The 21,760-nt window shown below is 52.1% G+C and overlaps 1 protein-coding gene across 2 annotated transcripts in view; it reads right to left on the bottom strand.

Moving 5' to 3' along the window:
* The window catches only part of GRAMD4 (GRAM domain containing 4), an 87,080-nt gene extending 65,648 nt beyond the window's left edge, over positions 1–21,432 (bottom strand). Inside the window, exons 1-2 of one of the 2 annotated variants that reach the window (XM_074272105.1) lie at positions 21,321–21,432; positions 15,590–15,653 (exon numbers count right to left, since the gene is read on the bottom strand). In XM_074272105.1, coding sequence (XP_074128206.1) covers positions 15,590–15,653; positions 21,321–21,363 — 107 coding nt within the window. In that variant the 5' untranslated portion in view covers positions 21,364–21,432. Of the gene's footprint in view, positions 1–12,857; positions 12,964–15,589; positions 15,654–21,320 lie in introns of those variants that run through there. The other variant, XM_074272106.1, reaches the window with a different exon arrangement.
* Positions 21,433–21,760: the final 328 nt, after the last annotated feature.

Raw genomic sequence — 21,760 nt, 5'->3', positions numbered from 1 at the left:
CAGATGCAAGGGATCAAAAAGGGAAGAAGAAGAGGCACCGATTGTAGTTCAGCTGTATTAGGCAGAAAAGATCGAGGGCAATACTTAGTGGGGATGGATGGATCAAGCGAGGGTTGTTTGAAAATGGCTGAGACACGGGCACATCTCAGGACAGTGTCTGGCACCTACTAGGCACTTAAATGTTTATTTATTATTGATGTTTATAGGCAGTAGACATTTCCTCCTGGGGGGGGGGGGAGAGAGAGAGAGAGAGAGAGAGAGAGAGAGAGAGAGAGAGAGAGAGAGAGAGAGAGAGAGAGAGAGAGAGAGAGAGAGAGAGATATTAAAAATAAAGACACAGAGTAGGGAAGTCGTGGAGTGGGCGATCTGGCGGAGATGAGATAGAATGGGATATTTCCAAGTCCCTTGTCAGCTCTGACATTCCGAGCGTTAAGGCCCCTCCAGATGAAATATTCTAAGCTTCTCAGTACAGCACAGCATTCTCACTTTTTCTGTTGTTTGCTTGCATTTTGTTTTCTTTCCCAGTTTTTTTTCCCTTCTTGATTCGATTTTTCTTGTGCAGCAAGGTAACTGTGTAAATATGTATACATATGTTGGATTTAACATATATTTTAACATATTTAACATGTATTGGAATACCTGCCATCTAGGGGAGGGGGTGGGGGGAAGGAGGGGATAATTTGGAACAGAAGCCTTTGCAGGGTCAATGTTGAAAAATTACCCATCCATGTGTCTTTTAAATAAAAAGCTTTAATAAAAAATAAATAAATAAAACATTGTAAGCTTCTCTAAACACACCCCTATAACGCACTAGGAAAAAACTCTCTCAAGCTCAAGGACAGGATGGGATCTCAGAGACCATTTTGTCCAAGCCCCTCCTTTTCCAGGGGAGGCAAATGAAGTCGGGAAATCAAGCTGTTTAAGGTTACCCAGATAGGAAATAGCAAAGCCAAGACTGAACCCACACCCTCTGGATCCAAACCCAAAGCTCTTTGATCATCTGCCTCATGCTGCTTCCCCTCTTCACTCTCCACCCTCCTCCCTATGTCTCCTTCTGTGGATGTGTCTCTCTCTGCCTCTTTCCCCTTCTCCCTCTCATCCATCTCTCTCTCTGCTCTCTCCCTACCCCATCCTCTCTCTCCCCCCACATATGTTTCCTTGGCAAGAGAAGTTCAACTTCTCAAGCCTGGTATCCCCAAATCTCACAGTTTCAAGGGATCTCAGAAATACTTAGTCCAATCCACATCTAAGCTGGGATTCTCTCTCACTCAAGTCTTCTTTTTTAAACCCTCCTTAAAGATCTGAGCTGATGGGGACTTCACTATCTCCTGTTGTAGTTCCCTCTTCTTTGGAACAGTAATAAATAAAATCCTAACCAGGACTGCTGAAAGAAGTTCCCCTGAGTCATTTTTGTCTAGAATTCTAACTCACTGGAAGAGCCTGAAGGAGGGGGCCATCACCCAAGCTTCCTGGATCTCAGTTTACTTCTCTGTAACATGAAGGGGTTGTAACAGTAGACCTTCAAAGTCCCCTCCCACTCTAAAAGGCCTGGGTCCCAAATAAGAGGAGCTGCGTCAGGTCACTGACAGCTCCATCACACATCCTGCCCCACCACCCATGCGGCAGAGCTTGGACATGCCAGCCAAGGGGGCACACTGAGGTCTTCACTGATGAGGAATGGGAGCGCAGAAGAACTCAGGGCCCGCACCTATGCTGGTTACATGCCATGATAGCACCAACCATCAAACTTGCAAAGTTGGAGAGCCAGAGTCCTAGACCCTCAGAGGTGGACATGACCTCAAAGCTGCCTTGGGAACCCCCCCAATCACACGTACCACTGACATTATTCTACTAGAGGTCAATCAGCTTCTTCTTGAAGGCCTTGAATGACTGAAAAATCACTACCTCTATCCTAGGCATTTCTAGTTTGGGACTGCTTCTATGTTCAGGAAGCTTTTCCTTCATGAAGCCAAAATCTGCCTCTCTTCCCGTTCTTCTTCCCCCTGCCATCTAAGAACAGTGGAAATTCAACCCCTGTTCCACAAGAGGCCTTGCAATATTTGGAGGTAATACTATCCATGCATTTGCTGAACTGGGAATGGTCCCTAGTCCCCTCCCTCGCCCTGTGGTGACACTTGGAATGACGGGAAGTTGCAATATCCACATTTATTTTATTTTTTCAAGAATCAAATCACCCATAAATACTACTCTATTATCACAACAGAAGTAAAATCTGTCCATTTCTGTAGTATTTTCTACCTGATATCTACATGACGCAAGCATTTTTATTTTCATTTCATAGGGGAGCAAGAGGAGGCCCAGGAGAGTGCAAGCCCTTTCAGGGCGGGGATTACTAGCTTCTGGTCTAGTGACCTCAGATTCTGTGGCTATTATCCCTCTGTGATTGCTGCCCGAGATCCCAGAGTTCTGTGATTTAGGAGCGACTGGAGGTTCCTACAGATTAGCCCAAGCTCACAAGCTAGCGAGTCTCACAGGCAAGCCTTGAACCCGGGTCTTTGGGACTCCAGGAAGAGTGAGAGGTCTGACTCCAAAAGCAGTGATTTCCCCAGGTACCAAAGTGGTTCAGGAGCCAGACTGTGGCTGAGCCTCGCTGAGGGAGAAAGTTTTGCAGATTCCTGGATAGAGGTCCCTTTCAGTCGGGTGTCCAGTCTGTCCATGAGCATTTATTAAGCACCTGTTGTGACCTTATCCTCTAACAAATAGATAGATCATGAACCTATGGCTATGTGCCAGAAGTGAGCTGACAAGGTGCTAGGGGATGGGAGTCTGCTGCAGGAGACACAGCAAGGCCGGGCCAGGGAAACACAACCAAGAGGGGCAGGCCTTTGTCTTTCAAGACAAGCCCCGCTCTCCTCCTCCCCCCTCCACCCTGTTTTCCTCTCCTGCTGCCGGGTCTCTGGAGCAGATAAGCGGGCAGATCCAGTGACCGGCCTCGGCCTTGGCTGCCCTTGGAATTGGATCTCCTAGCTTCTGTGTCCCAGCTCAGCAGGCCCAGGGCAGGCCAGGACATTGGCCTGGTCTCCAGCAAGGAGCCTGCTGAGTCACAGGAGACAGAGCTCACCTGGCAACACCTTCTGGTCTCGGATGCCTCCTGAGGCAGGAGATGCCTTTCCGAGGTCTGGGGGCCCAGCCCGGGAGGTGTGCCAAGTGTCTACTGCCAGTCTCTCTCCTAGGAAATAGAATACCTTCACACTCTCAGAGGGGGATGTGTGTGTGGGAGGCACCAAGCTGGGGGGAGGCAGCCCGCACAAACCAGGGTGTCAAAGCTCGAAGACTGGGCCTAGCAGAGGCAGCTGAAACCTCCCCAGGCCAGGCAGCGGGTCTCCCCTCTGCACCAGAGGCTCTCAGCAAGGACCAGCAAGTTCCACCCAAGGTATAGCAGCTCCCTGGTGTTTTATAGGAGCAAAGAAGAGAGGAGGAAGGGACCTTCTGGAAGGCTGAATCTCAGGCCCTCATGTAAAAGAGGAAAAACCCGAGGTTCAGAAAGATCAAGTCTCTTGGCCAGAGTCACGCAGGGATCCCGTTCTGTGTACTTCCCATTGCTGTGAGTGAGGATGATTTCCTAACCAAATAAGGGATAGAGGCAATTACAAAAGATTAAATAGATAATTTTGATTACATAAAATTGGAAAGCTTTTATACAAACAAAATGAATACATCTGGCATCAGAAGGGAAATAATAAACAAGGGGATCATCTTGGTGTCCAGAGTCTCTAATAAAAATCTGGGCCTTCAAGTTACATAAAGGTCAATGAGACCTGATGTGTTCCCCAAAAGAGATGGGCTCTATCAATATAAACAACCAAATGCCAACCTTGTGACGGAATGCTCCAAATCAACAACAGGAGAAATTCACAGCAAAACCAGCTTTAGGTTTCACTTCCCACCAGAAAACTGGTACCAGTGACAAAAGACAGGAGACTCAGTGTTGATGGGGTTGGAGGAAGCTAGACATACTACTATATTGATCAAGAAACCCTGGACTGATAAAACAAAAACAAAAATAAAACATTGTGGGGAAATGGCAGTCAAGTAGCTAAAATTTACATATCCTGTGACTCCAAAATCCCAGTCCTCACCACAAGGAAGTCACTGACCAAAAGAAAGGTTTCCTAGACATCAAAATATTGACAGCACCACTTTTTGGAACGGTAAAGAATTGGAAACAAAGTAGATGTTGCTCAGTTGGAGAATGGCTAACAAATCATGGTCCACAAATGTAATGGAATATCCCCGTGGTGTAAGAAATGATCAACATGATGAATATAGAAAAGCACAAAAAGTCATGAACTGATGCCAAGTGAAGTCAGCAGAGTTGGGAAAGCAATATATGAGTAACTATAATAATATAAATAGGGGAGGGACAAAGGGAAGTAATCATCACCACCATAAAGCAATCCAAATTTAATGTTGTGAAATATATTGGCCAAGCTTGGCCCCCCATAAAAGGGATACAAGAAGACCTCATTCCACTGTCCTTGAAGAAGACAGTCATACAGAAATATATTAACAATAAATATACACATATAACCTATATCAGATTGCTTGCTAGTAAGGAGAGGGAAGATAAGGGAAGAAAAAATTTGGAACTAAAACTGGTATAGAAATTTGTATTACCCTATAAGGTAATAGGAGAGGAAAGGAGAAAGGACAGGGGAAAGCTAATAGGGAGGGTAGAAGTAGGAGAAAGGGGGAACTGAAAAAAAAGAGCAAATTGAAGGAAGTGATCAGAAGCAAAACAAAAGTGAGGAGGGAAAGGACGAAAGGAGAGAGAAAAGTATAACTTGGGAAATGCAGAGTTAGTAATCTTAACTGTGAATGTGAATGGGATGAATTCTCCCAATAAAATAGAAGCAGATAGCAGAGTGAATTAAAAGCCAGAATCCTACAATATGTACAATGTACACATTGAAGCAGAGAACTACATAAAAAGTAAAGGTAAAAGGCAAAGCAGAATTTATTATGAAGTTAAAAAAAAAAAAAAAAAAAAAAAAAAAGGATCCCAGATCAAGCAAAAGCAAAAATAGACCTAATTAAAAGAGATAAAGAAGAAATCTACATCTGGCTAAAGGATTTTGAAGTGATATCAATACTAAACATATATGCCAAAACTCTGAATATTTTAATCTTTGTATTTATATCTCTAGAACCTAAAATGGAACATTGCTTAATAAATGCTCTTTAGTTGATTAAAAAAAGTTGGAGTCCAGGAAACTGGAACATATAAAGCCAGATGGTTTTCAGGGTGTTAATTGTTTTTTTTTCTTCTCTTCTTCCTCTTTTTATTTACCTCTTCTTCCTCTTAAAAAATGATTTGTCATAATGGAAGGGAAGGAGAATGGAATCAATGTTAAAAACAATACAAATCCACCAGGAAGCTTCAGAGCCAGCCGGGTCCTCGACAAATGGGATCATGGGGAATCTTCACATATGCTCATGGGGCGGCCCATGTCCAAGAGAAGCTGGATCTCAGCTTCCTCCTCCATAGAATGCCAGCCCCATGCTCGAGCTCTCTCCCTGGGAGCTGATGAGTTCTTCCTCTGACTCTTCACTGAGACTTCGGTCCAGACCCTTCTGCATCTGTAGCTGAGGATAGTGACACCGAACTCCAGATGTCGCCGGGCCGGGGGACTGAAGGGCACTGTAGACCTCGATACTGCGATGATGGCCATCAATAACAAGGGCTTGCAGAGCTCAGCTAGGCTGAGTATTAAAAGCTGATGAGAGCGGCCGTCCGGCCCTCCCCCATGTCTGAAATAGATGCTCTATCGATATCATTATGAACTCGCCCTTGGCCCTGGCCCTCCAGGGACCTGCTGTAAACCAGTGTTTCTCCATCGTGTAAATATAGTGCATGGATTAAAATTGATGAGGCCCTCGCTTTCATCTACTTCAAGTCCTGGGAGCAGGCTTCCCATATGCCGGGACTGCACTGCCTCAAGGCTCTTGGGTTTAATGTCTAATTAGGAGAGAGATTCCTTGACCATCTTTAACAACCAAACCGAAGCCCCGTGAGCATGAAAACAGCACAGGATGAGGATCTCACCTCCAAAATGACTGAAAGGGATGGCCCAGACTTCTCCACCCTCCCTCGGCCGCTTGCAGCCCCAGTTTCCCCCTCTGTAATATAGATGGGTCAAATTGGAGATTTCCAAGGCTGGCCCCGGGGTCTAAATCCTGAGATGGCCAAGTGCTCTAGGTCCCACAGGGAATGACTCATTAAGGAAGCCAATTCGACTGGGAAGCATGAAAGGTTTTTTTGGTTTCATTACATGTGGCAGCTCAGCATAACAGAAAGAGACTGAATTTACCACTCTGTTCCTCAATTTCCCTTACTATAACCCGAAGGAAAGGAGGTAGTCTCTCAGCTCCAAAGCTATGGACCCATAAACCACTTAATCACTCCATACCTCGGTTTCCTTATCTGGAAAGTGAAGGGGAGTAGACCAGCCAATCTCTGAGGTGCCTCCTCTCTGAGTCTACAGCCTAACTCATCGGAGGCCCTGGAAAATTTTGAAATTAGGGAAATTTTGAAACATTGGGTAAGAGCTCTGAATTCTCAAATGAGGATCATAAACACTGATGCAATCTCCCTTGCAAAAGCTGCTGCACCCTGCACCCTTGACTGTGCGAGGAGGACAAAGGTTGGCTTTGGGTGGGCATGTGGACCAGCCCTCTGCATTGACCAAGGGTTTTCCCAGCTCTCAAAGTAGCTCGGCCCCTTCCCTATCAGAATTAAATACCTGGAACACAGACCAGGTAGAGGTGCATCCAGAGTCCCGGGACCAGAATGAGCCGAGCAGAAGGGACCCTGGCCCTAGGTCTCCTGGACTCTGAGGCCAGCCTCCTCACTGCCTCTCTAACCATGAGCATTGCTGTCAAACTTGAAACCTCAGCTTTCCAAGAAATTCCTACAGCTCGCCTCTTCTTGTCCATATCAGTGGAGACAAGAATCAAAGTGTCTGGCACACAGAGGCACTTAATAAATGCCTGAAGCCTTCAGACCCTGGGGCTAAATGGAGCTAAAGGTTTCCAGATTTTCGAGTTCTCGTGTCTGCATTATTTATAGTTTTCTGTGTCCCATCATGACAAATGTTCACTTTACAATATGGTAGCTTGAGGCAACCCACCTTTTAATTTCTGACTGACTGGGAGCTAAGTTCCAGAGATTCTGCTTCTGCAAAAACCGGAGGAGGCCAGGAGGATCGACAAACAAGCCTGGTACAACTGTGTATGGAGCTAAAGATACGAGGCCCTGAGCAAGGCCGAAGAATTGCAGGCCCTGCCCAGAGACCTGTTCTGCCATACTCTGTTGGCAGAGGGAAAGACCCAGAACAGAAGGGAGCCTCTAGAACTATTCTTTGCCAAACTAAAATCCCTTGGCCAGATTCAAGATAACAATACAGATGTGGCACCGGGTCCAAATCCCCAAGTCCAAGAGTCACCAGCCCAGGAGCACAGGGAGCTCCTAATGTGGAACGAGTCCTTCTTCCATTTGGGGCGGCCCTTCGGTGGTCCTTCACTTCCTCCCAGCCAGGGCCACAGTGGTGGTCTCATCCTCCCCCTCAAACCTCCCCCAGAGGTATGTTCCTTCTGGGAAGGAACATTTTGGGCCCTTCTCCTGGCTCTGCTCCTGCCTCTCCTGCTCCCCACGCTGGGTCTCTGCTCATGTACCGCCTTAACGGCCCTTCCTTTTCGGTTCCCTTCCCTCATCGGAACAGAAGCGTCATGAGGGCAGAGATGGACTCTGTAATTAAATGCCCGGATCTTAGCACAATCTGGCACATAGGAAGTGCTTAATAAATGCTTCTTTCCTTGCCTATTCATGGAAGCTGGAAGAGGCCTGAGAGGTCATCTAGGAAGACATGACTTGTCCAGAGTCATGCAGCTAAGTGTCAGGGCTGAGATTCCAATCCGGAGCCATGGCTCTAGACCGGAGGCTCTTGCCCCTGCATCATGCTGCCTCCTACCTGGACCATCCCATGAAGGGGGAAGCTGTCCAACCTTTGCTTGAAGACTTCTAATGATGGGGAGCTTACTACTTCTCAAGACATGCCTGCTACAAAGCTTCTGCTGGCACCCAGCCTAGCTGGTCCCTGGGCACCTGCCCCCTGGCTTCAGCCTGTCTTGGGACCAAGTAGGAGGCCACCCTGCCCATCCTCAAAGGGGCCACCAGTGATCTCAGACTGGGATGGAAACTTGCTCCCTCTTAACATCCCCTCGGTTTGTAAGCTGCGATTTCTCTTTGGTCTACAAAGCACCCCAAACCCTTCAGCTCTAAATCTCTTGGCAAGGAAGCCTTCCCAGGCTCCTTGTTTGTCTGTCTGTCTGTCTGTCTGTCTGTCTCTCTCTGTCTCTTTGTCTCTGTCTCTCTCTGTCTCTCTGTCTCTCTCTCTCTTTCTGTCTCTTTGTCTCTGTCTTTCTCTCTGTCTCTTTGTCTCTGTCTCTGTGACACTCTTTCTTTCTCTCTCTCACTTTCTGTCTCTTTGTCTCTGTCTTTCTCTCTGTCTCTTTGTCTCTGTCTCTGTGACACTCTTTCTTTCTCTCTCCCCCTCCCTCCCTCTCTCTCTCTCCCTCTCTTTCCCTCTCTCTACCTCTCTCTCTCTCTCTACCTCTCTCTCTACCTCTCTCTCTACCTCCCTCTCTACCTCCCTCTCTACCTCCCTCTCTACCTCCCTCCCTCCCTCTCTCTCTCTCTCTCTCTCTCTCTCTCTCTCTCTCTCTCTCTCTCTCTCTCTCTCTCTCTCTCTCTCTCTCTCTCTCTCTCTTTCTTTCTCATCCCTGGAAGCATTTTCTCCCTTCTCCCTCCCTCTGGGACCATGGCTTATGGTGCAGGAAGGCTGGGGCCTCGGTGTCCCCTCCCCCCCGTACCGGCCCTGAGCCTGGACCACACTAGGCTCTGAGTGGACGCCCCTGAGCCATGTGGAAAGGAAGGAGGGCAAGGGTGGGATGGAATACTCCTTGGTCCCCTGTTTCTGCTCCTTGCCAGGCTGGGCCCTGGGCCTCCAAGGCCCATATCTGGATGAGATGAAGGCTGACGGGGCCAGGAGCCCCAATTCTGCCCCAATAGCCCCTGTGGAGTCATGTCCCTTCAGTGTTTTGCCTTCAAGGCCTGGGCCCTGCAAGAACCCGGGAGGGGCACGTGGAGGGATGGGCAGACACAGGTTCAGTGCCTGGCTCTACCGACTACCGTGTGACCCCGGGCCTGAAAAATGGGGCCTGTAGAGTGTATGTTCAGGGTCCAAAAACTCTGCACGCATGGTGTGAGAGTGTGTGTGTGTGGTGGGTGCCATACATGCGTGGTATGAAGCTTACTACTGTGTGGAATGGGGTAAGTCAGATCGTGACCCTGGGCCTCAGTTTCCCTCAATGCAAAATGAAGAGCTCAGGAACAATGGCACGGAGGCCCCCTCTGGCCTATTGTCCGTGAGGTTCCCCTCACGCAGCTTTCGTCCCTGAGCCCCAGGACAGGCAATCTCCTGGGCTGAGATGCCAGCATGCCTGCCATCAGGGGTAGCCTAACAATGGCACTGAGGTGCCAGCCCCTCCCTGATACAGAGAAGGCAGGTGGGAAGGGAGGGACTGTCTGTGTCCCAGGGGTGCACCGAGTGAACCCCCCCCCCAGCATTTCCTGAGGCTGCCCTGCCCCAAGGGCTCACCCCGACTGGCACTGATTCTCACAACGATTCCCAAGAAAGGCATTAAGGAATTGTCTGCCCTCCCTTTCAAAACAAAGAAACCAATTCAGAGTGGGTAAGCAGCTTTCCCAGGGCCACGCAGCCAGGAACTGGCAGAAGCAGGACTGCCCCCAAAGCTCCAGGGTCAGTGCCCTACCCACTGGACAACACTGCCTTTCGCAACAACCCTGAGAAATAGAGGGAAAAAATCTTCCCCCCATTTTCCAAACAAACAAACTGTCAGAAATATCCCTGGGACAGGCCCTGCCCCAGGCGCCCATGGCCCATAAAGGGACGGACCACTGTGTCCCTCCAGATAATGACAAGGAGGCTACGGCAACGTTGGGGCAGCAGCCTGGAGGGCGAGCCCACCCACACCTTCCCTTCTCCCAGTCTCAGAGTTACCCCAGCACTCGGAGTGGGCTCCGTTCCCCCATGCCACGCTGCCCTGGCCAAAAGGAGGCCGCTGTACCCCATCCTCACTGCGGCCGGAAATCCACGGTACGTTCTCCTCTCAAACGTCCTCTCCGGACCCCAGGCAAGCACAACGTGGGGAGAACGCGAGCTTCCAGCCAGCAGCACGGGAGGCTTCGATGCGCCAACCTAAGGCCACACGCCCCGAGATGGATGCGGCAGACGCCAAGCTCCCCTCCCCGGATCTCCGTCCGCCCCTTTCACACAACAGGGCATTCCTCAGAGAAACTCCCGGCGCTGGGAAAGAAAGGGGTCTCACCATCCACAGTGCACACACAAAGGGGATGAGAAACCCTCAGGGCCCAGACTAATAAGAACTGCTCCATGGAGAAGCCCCGGGGCAAGCCCTGCGTCACAGGGCGCAGATCCTGCGGACTAACACCAGACATTCTGGGCCCGAGGAAGGAGGCAACGGAGCTGAGGCTAAGGGAGAGAACTCTAGGAGGAGGGCTGGGGAGGGCCTTCGGAGCCGGCTCAACGGCCCATGACACAGGGAGGCCCCTTTCCTCACTGTATAAAAGGGGAGCTAAGGGAGGGAATGTGGCAGAAGCTGGGGAAGGCATTAAGGAATTGCGTTTTCTCCTGCAGGCAGCGGGAGCCACGGCGCGCCAGGTCCCGCGCCAAGTGCCCGGGATACAAATATTAAAGAGAGTCCCTGCCCTCCGCGAGCTTGTGATCTAATGTGCAAAAACACCAGAAAAGGGGGAAGGGGGAAGTCCCAGGGCAGTTAGTGCTTGTGATGGGAATGCAGCGAGGGGCCAGCTTTAGAGAAACAGAGGGAAGAGTCCGTGGGACTCCCGGGGAGTGGCGGGAACTATACCAGGGGAACCTTTTAGAACCCAACAAGGACTCTCACTGCGCCCCAATCCCGGCGGGCTCAACCCGGGCGGACTTCCGGACAAAGGGCTGATGGGTCTGACCTGGGCTTGCTTTGCCCGGGGGCATTTATGCCAAGGTCTGCCTTCTTTCCGGGGTGAGGAGTGGAACAGGGAAAGCCAATTTTTGCTCACTGAGACGCGTACCGAACGCCGACTTTATGGAGGCCGCTTGTGGCGGAGAGGCGGGCAGCTCTGCTGGACGATGGGCGGCGTCCCAGGCCCCAAGGAGAAGGCCCCCGCCGGGCAAGGGGCCGGAAAGCAGGGAGCGGAACTTCTCAGGGGGAGGGGGCTGCCCCAGCCCGCCCCAGGAGGAGGAAGGGGAACGAGGAGAGCTGTCCAACAGTCCGTGCTGCCTCCAGATGAGGGGGGAGCAGACGCTCTCAGGGACCGGAGTCCCGCCTCAGCCTCCTCCCCCTCTCCACCCACCCCCACCCGCCCTCCCCTTGCCCCCCAAAGTCCCGGGGAAAGTCCGGCGGATGTTGGAGCACTTCGGAAGGGAGGCCGGATCATGACTAAAAGTGGGTGAGCCCAAGCCGGGGCCCACATGCTCCCCGTTTGGCCCTCTCCCATGGCCCGTCGGGGCCTCAGTTTGCTCATCTGTAACTAGGAGCGTTGGACCATTTGACCTTGAGGGTGCTTTCTGATCTCCCAGCCCGTGGGCACGGGCCCCTGGAAGGCCCTCCGGGCCGGGGCTCCTCAGAGCCTCCTCGGCCGCCTCCCTCCCCCTCGGCCTGACCTCGTTTCCCCGGGGAGCCTCCCGGCCCCTGGACTCCGGACGGGGGACAGCTCGGGCCTGGCTCTGCCCCCAGCTCCCTGGGAGGCCGGCCTCCGCCTCTGGAACCGTCCCCCCCCCCAGCTCTGTGGTCAGGCTCCCCCCTAGAGAGGGCAGGGGAGGGGGAGGGAGGCAGAGGCTGGGAGCCGTCCTTGCCCCGCACCTCGGCCCCAGGCTGCGCTCCAAGCCCGGGGACTTTTCTGGGAATGACTCGGATGAGTGGGAGAACAGGCCGCCTCTTCCTCGTGGTGCCCCCCCCCCAAAAAAAAATCCCAGCTCCTCGGCTCTGGGCTCCTGCCCGCCCCGCCAAAGGCCGCCTCTTTCGGGAAGCCTGCCCGGACTCCTTTGTGTGACAGGACTTCCCCGCGCCTCTCACACAGGAGGGAACCAGGACACGAATGCAAAGGCAGCAGAGCCAGGGGCCGTGGGGCCTGGGCTCCTCCGCCTGCCCTCCCGCCTGCTGCCTCCGGCCTAACGAGTGCCCACCGACCATGGGGGCTGCCCCCCAAGCCCCCAGGCCTCCGCGCCAGGCCCTGCCTCGGGGCTGCCCCTCGAGCTCCGGAGAATCCTCCCCCACCGCCCCAAGCCCTACATTCCCCAAGGCAAAGCCCGCCACCAGGAGGAAGCCCGCCCCTCAGCCCCTGCCCCGAGGCAGTTCGGGAAACAGCAGGCGCCTACTCATTGCTGGCCACTGGTCACTGGTCCCTGGCCTGACCTGCGGACGGCAGACTGGACCAGACCTCTCTGGGGTGCCTCCGGGCCCCTCTCTGGTCCCGGCCCGGGCTGGGGAGCCCAAGGGTCCTGCCTCCCCACCGCCGCGCAGGTGCTCCCTCTCCCTCCCCCCGCAGGTGCTCTCCCACCCCCCGCAGGTGCTCCCCCCCGCAGGTGCTGCCCCACCCCTCCCCGCTGAGGAAGGGACGCGAGTGGGGGCGTCCCCAGACTCCGAGGCCCGCTCCGGGGCGCTGCCGGGCCGTGTGTGCGCCCGCGTGGGAGGGGCCGGGAGAGAGGGCCCGGCGTGGGGCGGCGCGCACTTACCCAGCGCAGAGATCGGAGCCAACTTTCATTCACGCGCGGCGGCGGCGGCGGCGGCGGCGGCGGCGGGCGGGGGGTGGGGGGGCAGAGGAGGCGGGGTGGGGGCCCCCGAGCCGAGCCTCCCGCCGCCCGCACGGCCCCGCGCCCCCCGCCGCCGCCCGCAGCCGCACAGCAGCAGCAGCAGCCGCCGAGGCAGCAGCCGCGCCCGCGCCGCCCTCCGCGCTCTTGCCCAGGCCGGCCCCGGCCCGGCGTGCCAGCGGGGTCTGAGCGGGCTGGTCGATGAGCCTGGCCCGTCCGCCCGCCCCGCGGCCTCCAGCTCCGGCCCCGGCCCGGCCCTCGCCGCGCAGCCGCCGCCCCGCCCTCGCTCCGCCCCCGTCGCCGCTCCTTAAAGGGGCCGCGAGCCTCGCAGGGGGTGAAGGGAGGAGCAGGAGGCGGGGGGGGGGGAGGGGGGGGCGCAGTGTGTGTGGGGGGAACCGCTCCAGCCCCGGACCGCCCCGCGCCCAACTCCACCTCCCGGATCCGGGCCTGGAGGGAGAGTGACAGCGCAGGCGCGTTGGGCGGAGAGCGCGCCCCCGCCCGCATCAATGTTCATTCTCAAAGAAGGTGGGCGCGCGCGTACCCACATACACACACACACACACACACACACACACACACACACACACACACACACACACACACACACACACACACACACACACGCGCGCGTGCACGCATGCCCGCCCCCCACCCCGTCACCCTCACCTTGCGCGGCCACCTGCTCCCGAGGTCCCCCCCCCAGCGCAGGCCGACCCCCGGGGAGAGGGGGGACTGCCCCCAGACCCAGGCCCTCACGCGCCCCTGGGCCACCTGAGAACACCCCCTCCCGGGACCCAGTTTCTCCTTTTGGCTCCTCAGAGGCCCCTTCCCTGGGGATCAGGACCCGGAGCTGAGGTCCCAGGGAGCCCTCCCAGCACTTAACGAGCGGCTGGCGTGGGGGCCCCCAGACACCCCAAAGCCGCCAGAAGCTGGGGGAGCAACAGAGACAGAAGAGACCTTGCCCGAGATCCCGACCTGCCCTTCGGCTGGACAGAGGCTTTCTGACCGCCCCCTGCCCACCGTCTCCAAGAGAAGCCCCTCCCTCTCCATCCCTCACCAAAGGGGGGCGCCCCAGGACCCTCCCCGGCCTCGGCGGCCATCCTGGGGCTGGGCCTTTCAGGGAGGGGCGGTCGTGCTCTCGGCTCCCCCCCCCCCCCAGCCTCCTCATCTTCAGTCCTCCTGGCCTTCCTGAGCTTTGGGCTGAGCCTGGCAGGCGGCAGCCTGACCCTCCCCCTACCCCCCCCCCCTCCCCGCCGCCGTCCTCCCATCCCCCCATCCTGCCCTCATAGAAGTAACTGAGCTCAAAGGCGGACTTGGCGGTTCATTCTCTGCGGCGACCTTTGAGAATGCGGGCTCCCCGCCCCAGCGGCAGCCAGACCTCCAGGCCCTGCCGGCCCCTCCCGGAGGGACGGAGCCCCGGCGCCCGGCACTGCGCCGTTACTCACTCCCCGGGGGGTTCTGCCCATCTCTGATCTCCCACAAGCGCAGCCCTAACGACACCCCTGCCCCGGCAGACCCGGCCCCCCGCAAGGGCCGACCTCTCCAGACTCCCCAGGACCCCACTCACGGAGTGGGTCCAGGGCCCTCTCTGGGGCTCCCCGCCGCCAGCTCACCCCAGTTTCCTCCTTTACAAGACCCTCCAAACTCCTCAGCACATCCGGGGGCTTCTCCCTCCGTCTCCACTCGCACCCCGGTCCAGGGTGGCCCTTGCACTGGCTTCCCCTTCCGTGCCAGCCCGGGCACAGCTTGAGGAAGCCATGAGCCGTGACTGGCTGGGGCATGTGCTTCCTGAGGATTTCCTCTTCTGTCAGGTGGGACCGCAAGTGTGTACCTGTCCTTCCGCCAAGGGGCTGGGGGGAACGTGCCCTCCGCACCTTGGGAGGCGCCCGAGCTCCCGCGGCTAAAATACCGCGCGGCCGTCAGCCCTCTGGGAACGCGCAGCCACGACGTACTTAGCGGAACCGGCTCCGCGACGCTCCCAGAGGAGCCCAGGTCTGGCCGAGCCGTTCTGGCTTGTGTGGGATCCCAAAGCGTTCACCATAATGGGCCCAGGAGGAGGGCGTCTCGTGGGCCGGATTTCGGGGTAGAGAAGAGCAGGCTTATATCTGTCTGTGGGAGAAGGGCCTGATGCTGCCCCCATGGCGTCTCCTGCAGCTCGGGCTGCTACCTCCCCGCTCTGACACCCCCCTCCTCCAGGCTTCCAGACAACTTCCAAGTCTTAAGTTCTAGGGCAGGGGCCACATGCGGCCCCTGAGGACGCCCGCCGGGTTATGGCAAATGGGCTGAGGGGCGGAGACGGAGCGTGAGCTTTTGTTTTTACTAGAGTCTCCAACAATCTGAGGGACAGGGAACTGGCCCCCTAGTTCAAAAGTGTGACGAAGAGTCTGTTCTAAGGTCCCTCAGTCCTGAACCACGGACTGGAGCATTCTCTCCTCTCCCTCCTAAGTCCCTCCCTGCTCTGACCATTGTCATTCGGTCGCTTCACTTACTTCCGGGGGTCTGCCGGCATTACATAAAGGGCAAAGGGCAAAATGAGCTCTAACTGCATCTCAACACAAGGGGTGGCTCCTGGGAGTCGGGGCGGAAGGGCCCGAGGATGGCAAGTCCAGCGGTTGCCAAGCTGGGCAAACAGTGTTTTCAGCGGCTCCTCCAATTACCTGCCTCTGTCACTGTCTTCCGCATGTCTCCTCTGCGGGCAAGAAGGCTCCAGGTCACAGCTAGCTAGGATAGGAACAGGCAAAAAGAGACAAGTTATTAAAAATGGAAACCACTAGGGAATCCGTAAATTATTCTAACTTGAAACTTGCCAGGGAACTGACAGCAAGCTTAGGCCATGTTATTTAAATCATATGCAAATGATCCATGGCTCACATGCAAGTGACTCTGAGGGCTGCTGATTTTTCTCTGCCTGGATGTGGCCTGGACTGGGGGGGGGGGGGGGGAAGAGCCAGGAGAAAGAGAGGGGAGAAGAGAAAAGGGGAGGAGGGAAGGGGAGAGAGGAAGGAAAGAGAGGGGAAGGGAGAGAAGAAAAGAAGGGAGAGGGAGGGAGGGAAGAAAAAGGAAAGAAAGGAAAGAGAATAAGGGAAGGAGAAGGGGGAAAGAGGAAGGGAAGAAGAGGGGGAAAAGAGAAAGAGGAAGGAATGGAAAGAGAAGGAGAAAGCAGGGAGGGAGGAGGGGGAAAGGGAGAGAGAGGAAGGGAGGAAAGATAGGAAAGGGAGAGAGAAAGAAGAATGGGGGAAGAAAAGAGAGGGAAAAAGGGAAGGAAAATGTGTGTGCACAAGAGAGATGTAATCAAAATCTTCTATTTTGTGATCAATAATGGTCTCTAGTTCTCCTTTGGACACAAATTCCTTCCTCTTCCACAAGTCTGAGAGGTAAAACATCCTATGTTCCTTGAATTTATTTATGATCTCGTTCTTTATGCCTAAATCTTGGACCCATTTTGATCTTATCTTAGGATGTGGTGCTAAATGTGGGTCCATGCCTAGTTTCTGCCATCGCACAAAAGAGACGCACCGACAGACACACAATGAGGGAGAAAGAGACTCCAGAGTCTCTCAGTGGTCAACAAGGTTTACTCCTACTTCTGGCTTCAGAAAATGGTACCGCCTATATATCCATTTGTGTGCTAACAAGTGTTTAACAACCAGCTCTCTGAAAATGCAAGACACGCTTTCAGCCTGACCTATATAATTTTTTCCATCACTTTCTTCAACCAAGCCAGATCTGGGGCTTTTGCCTATTTCTGAGGTCGACGTGCTCTCCCAGGTCTGTTCTAAATCCACTCTGGCTGTAGCAGAATACAGGTGTCTGCTAGGAATGCGGGCTCTTAGCCTGCCATCAGCAAGGTTGTTGGACCCCTGAACATACCCTGGGTTTGGCCCCCTCCCACCCCGAGGGGAGGCCCTGGCCCCTGAGCCAGCAAGTGTCAGAGCCCGGCTGAGGATGCAGAACTGCCAGCATCCAACTGGGGCTCTCTTGCCTTCTCTACCAGGCTGGCTCTTACGGCTGCACCCTCCTGCTCAAACCCAAATGAATGTATGTCAGACTCTGCTACTTGGGATCCAAAGCTTTCCAAAGTTGGGGCCACCTCTCCAGCTTCACTTCTTACTCCACTCTAAGCACTCCGTGCTCCTCCAAAAGGAAAGTTATCTGGGCCCAGCTCAGGCTCTGTATTCTCTTGCCTCCCAGCTTTTGTTCAAGCTGTGCCCAAGTCCTCATACCCTTCTCTAGCTAGGTGGTACAGTGGAGAGCGTTCCAGGTCTGCATCAGGATATTCCAATTCAAATGTTGCCTCGGACACTTACTAGCTGGGCAAGTCACTTAAATTCTGTTTGCTTCAGTTTCCCCACCTGTATAATGGGAATCTTAACAGCCCCTGTCTCCCAGGGTGATCATATTTGTAAGAGCACTTGTTTCAGCAGGACATAGTAAGTACTTAATAAATGCTCATTCCCTTCTTCTTCCCTATGCCTATTAAAAATGTGCACACTCTTAACCCTTTTCTTTTACAGATCCACAACAATAGCACTTATGGACACTACAGCATTGTTGGTGGAGTTGTGAACTGATTCAAACATTCTGGAGAACAATTTGGAACCATGCCCAAAGGGCTATCAAACTGTGCATCCCCTTTGATCCAGCAGGGTCTCAACTGGGTCTGTATCCCAAAGACGTCATAAAAAAGGAGAAAGGAGCCACATGTACCAAAAAATGTAGCAGCTCTGGAAAAGAAACTGGAAAATGAGTAGATGCTCATCAGTTGGGGAATGGCTGAAGTTATGGTTTATGAATGGAATGGAATAGAACATTATTGTTCTATAAAAAATGACTTCAGAAAGGCCTGGAAAGATTTACATGAACTGATGCTGAGCAAAATAAGTAGAACCAGGAGAATATTGTATTTAATAACAGCAAAATTGTGCCATGATCAACTATGGAAGGCTTGGCTCTTCTCAGTGGTTCAGTGATCCAAGGCAATGCCAATAAACTTTGGATGGAAAATGCCATCTGCAATCAGAGAGAGGATTATGGAGACTGAATGTAAATCAACACATGCAACGCTCACTTTTTTCTTTTTCTTCTGTTTTTCTTTTCTCTTGTGGTTTTTCCTTTTTGTTCTGATTTTTCTCTCCCAACATGATTCATAAGGAAAGATGTAAAAAAAAAAAAATGTTTTCATGTGTAAATGGAGAAGGCTCCTGTGGATTTAGTAACACTTGAATAGGGATTCCATCCATCAGTGTCCCCTACAGTGGCAGCTTGGTGCAGGAAATGTCATGTTCAGCCTGAAATCCTAAAGCCTTGGATTCCCATTTTTCCTGTGGTTCTTACTAGCTATGTGGTTTTAAGTGGGTCACTCAATCTCTCTGAGTCTCTGGTGATTTCCTAGGACTTACTTCTGAGTCACTTCCATTGGCCACTGGAGTTCCTGATGCTACCCAGTGACAGATCTTAAGGGCCGGCATCCATCTACTTGTGTAAAATGTCTGAGAGGCAGCCCAGCCCAGTCAGGAAGAGCCGGGTCTCCTCAGGTCTAACACCCCTCTTTGTTTGGGTGACTCTAGGCAAGTCACTCCTCCTCCCAGAACCTCTGACCAAGCTCTTCAGACCTTTACTAGCTGTGTGACTGGGTAAGTCACTTAGCTGCCTCAGTTTCCCCCTATGCAGAATGGGGTTGATGGGAAGCAAACCTTCAAGCACTATGCAAACACGCGCTGCTGTTCCCATAAAGTGAAATTCTAATATTGGCCAGGCTTGGTAGAAGAAATTTTCTTACCAGGGAGCTCCATACATCTGTGAAATCACATTCCCAAATCAAAAACTGAAGGACATCAATCAGTCGATCAATTAACACTGGGTAGCAGCCTACTGGCACCAAGATGGGGCAGACACGGTTGCTAATAAAGATCCAAATGGGTGTTTTGGGGGATAGTTCTTCAGGGGGTTGGGCCCACAGGTGGGGAGCCCAGTACCCATGAGAGATGGGAAGAAGAGAGACAGAGAACACTGGGACTCTCTCCCTTCATTTTCCACAGGAGCCGCCTGAGGCTGAGCTTAGACATCTATGTTGGTGTCCCGTCCCCTGTTTAGAGGGTGAATTTCATTCAGACAAAACCTGAGATCTTCCCTGAACTTTGGATCTTCCTGAGTACCCGCCATTGAGTTGCACTGGGAGCTGGGAGACAAAGAGTACATAGCAAGTGCTTAATAAATACTTATGGCATTTGACTGAATGACGTGGAACAGAACAACCTTTTTCCCTCCTGCCCTGCCTCAGCATCCACTGTCTGCACCAAACCTTCCTGGGAGCTGGAGAAAACTTCAGTTCCCTTTTGTTCCATCCCTTCCTTTCTTTTTCTCTGATAATTTAATGGATGAATCTCTTCTCTTCCCAGTGGAACCATGAGCTCCCCATTTCCCTTCCCTGGCTCTGAATGAGTACCTGGTGGAGCCCTTTAACTGGGCTCTTTGAATTAAGCTGGTCTTAACCAGACCAGGGAGTAAGGGATGCTGCAGCATGCTGAGCCCTCGCCTCAGGGCCCCAGAGGCTGGATCATTCCCCTCTGGCTTGGCATTCTTGGCTGTCTCTAGCTGGAACCTTGGAGCTCCCCTCTTCTCCCAGGTCTGACTGTGGCTCTGCCCAGCTGCTTCCTCTGCTACAGTCCTGGGCAGCCCCAGCTTCCCACTGGAGATGAAAGGACCCTGGCCGCTTGCTGGCCCGGCTCCCCTTCACAGAGAAAGTCTTACGGTTTTAGACCCAGACGGTATCATCTCAATGAACAACTGAGCCTTGGGGACGGCGACTTGGCCAGAGACCCCCAGCTCAGAGATTCATTTTCCACGGGATGATGAATACAAACACGTCACGGAGAGACAGCAGGATATTGTGGAAAGGGCCTTCCTGAGCCTGCAGTCAGAGGTCATGGCTCTGAAACTTGTACTGAAGTGGCCTGGAGTCACTCAGTCTCCTGTTCTGTAAAGAGAGAGGATGGGGTCCTTCTACGACACCCTGGACTAATGGTCATTTGTCTTGACTTGACGATCTCTGGCAATGCGAAGTCACAGTTTTCTACTTTGAACCAAAATCTGCCACTCTGCAACTTGTACCCAGAGTTTCTATTTCTATTCCAGGAGCCTGGCCGAATGATCTCATCCTCATAGAGACTTAAAGATAGCATAGAGATAGGTAGCATATAGATAGCTTGTAAAAATTATATATAGACAGCATATAGCTCTATAATATGCAGGTGGTATATATCTATATAATAAGTAGATAGCATATAGATCTATAACATTCAGGTGGTATACATATATAATATATAGATAGCATATAGATCTATAATATGCAGGTGGTATATATCTATATAATAAGTAGATAGCATATAGATCTATAATATGCAGGTGGTATACATATATAATATATACATAGCATATAGATCTATAATAGGCAGGTGGTATACATATATAATATATACATAGCATATAGATCTATAATAGGCAGGTGGTATATATCTATATAATAAGTAAATAGCATATAGATCTATAATAGGCAGGTGGTATATATCTATATAATAAGTAGATAGCATATAGATCTATAATAGGCAGGTGGTATATATCTATATAATAAGTAGATAGCATATAGATCTATAACATTCAGGTGGTATACATATATAATATATAGATAGCATATAGATCTATAATAGGCAGGTGGTATATATCAATATAATAAGTAGATAGCATATAGATCTATAATATGCAGGTGGTATACATATATAATATATAGATAGCATATAGATCTATATCATTCAGGTGGTATACATATATAATATATACATAGCATATAGATCTATAACATTCAGGTGGTATACATATATAATATATAGATAGCATATAGATCTATATCATTCAGGTGGTATACATATATAATATATACATAGCATATAGATCTATAATATGCAGGTGGTGTATATATATATATATATATATATATATATGTATATATATATATATAGTATAATAGCATATAGATCTAGCATACATGGGTGTGTATATATCTATCCTATACAAATGGCACACAGATAGTTGACATTTATACACAGCCATCACAGCTTCCCTGAGTCCTCTCCTCTTCAGGGTAAACATTTCCAGTTCCTTCAGGGTGTCAGTCATTATTCTTTTTTAAGTGCAATGAGTGAGAATATTTGATCGTTTGGCCAAATCCATTTCTGCCCATTCCCTACACTAAGAGAAAAGGGAGGAGAGAGAACAGTGACTGAGGACGAAGGTTTGCACAGAACCGCTCAAGAACCAGAGTCGGGTACCCCGCAGAGGACGGCTGGAGGGGACCCTGGTGGGTGTGAGTGGGCTGCCGCAAAGGAATCTTACCTTCCGCTGTGTCAGATAACAGTGCGAAGGAGCTGTGCTGCATGGTCTACAGTACTGGTGGAAACCTCTCCATCTCGGCCATCCTCTGAAACCAAGGCAGAAGGTTTTAGGACTTATTCAAACCTGTTGGAAGACACCAGGGCAAGGTCTCAATATCACCTCCAACACTGTCCTCTGGCTTCGTTCACCCTTTAAGCTCCTCGAGGATCTTGAAGCCTGGGAGCACAGCAGGAGCGAATTGAAGTTAAACTTGATGCAGTGATGGGGTTGGCAGCCTCCGTGCTTCTAGCCAGCAGGTGGATCAGGCTGACGGAGGCTGCTGGCCCCAAATGTATCTAACCCCTCTATTTTCTCATATAGTCCCACCATTGATTTGACAAGCCTGGCGGAGAGTTCCAAGAGCTTGCACTGAGCGTTGGGGGCATAACTGCAGCACAAAC

Source organism: Sminthopsis crassicaudata, chromosome 5, assembly GCF_048593235.1.
Source record: "Sminthopsis crassicaudata isolate SCR6 chromosome 5, ASM4859323v1, whole genome shotgun sequence".
NCBI classification, from domain to species: Eukaryota; Metazoa; Chordata; class Mammalia; order Dasyuromorphia; family Dasyuridae; genus Sminthopsis; species Sminthopsis crassicaudata.
This window is presented reverse-complemented; position numbering and strand designations above follow the sequence as displayed.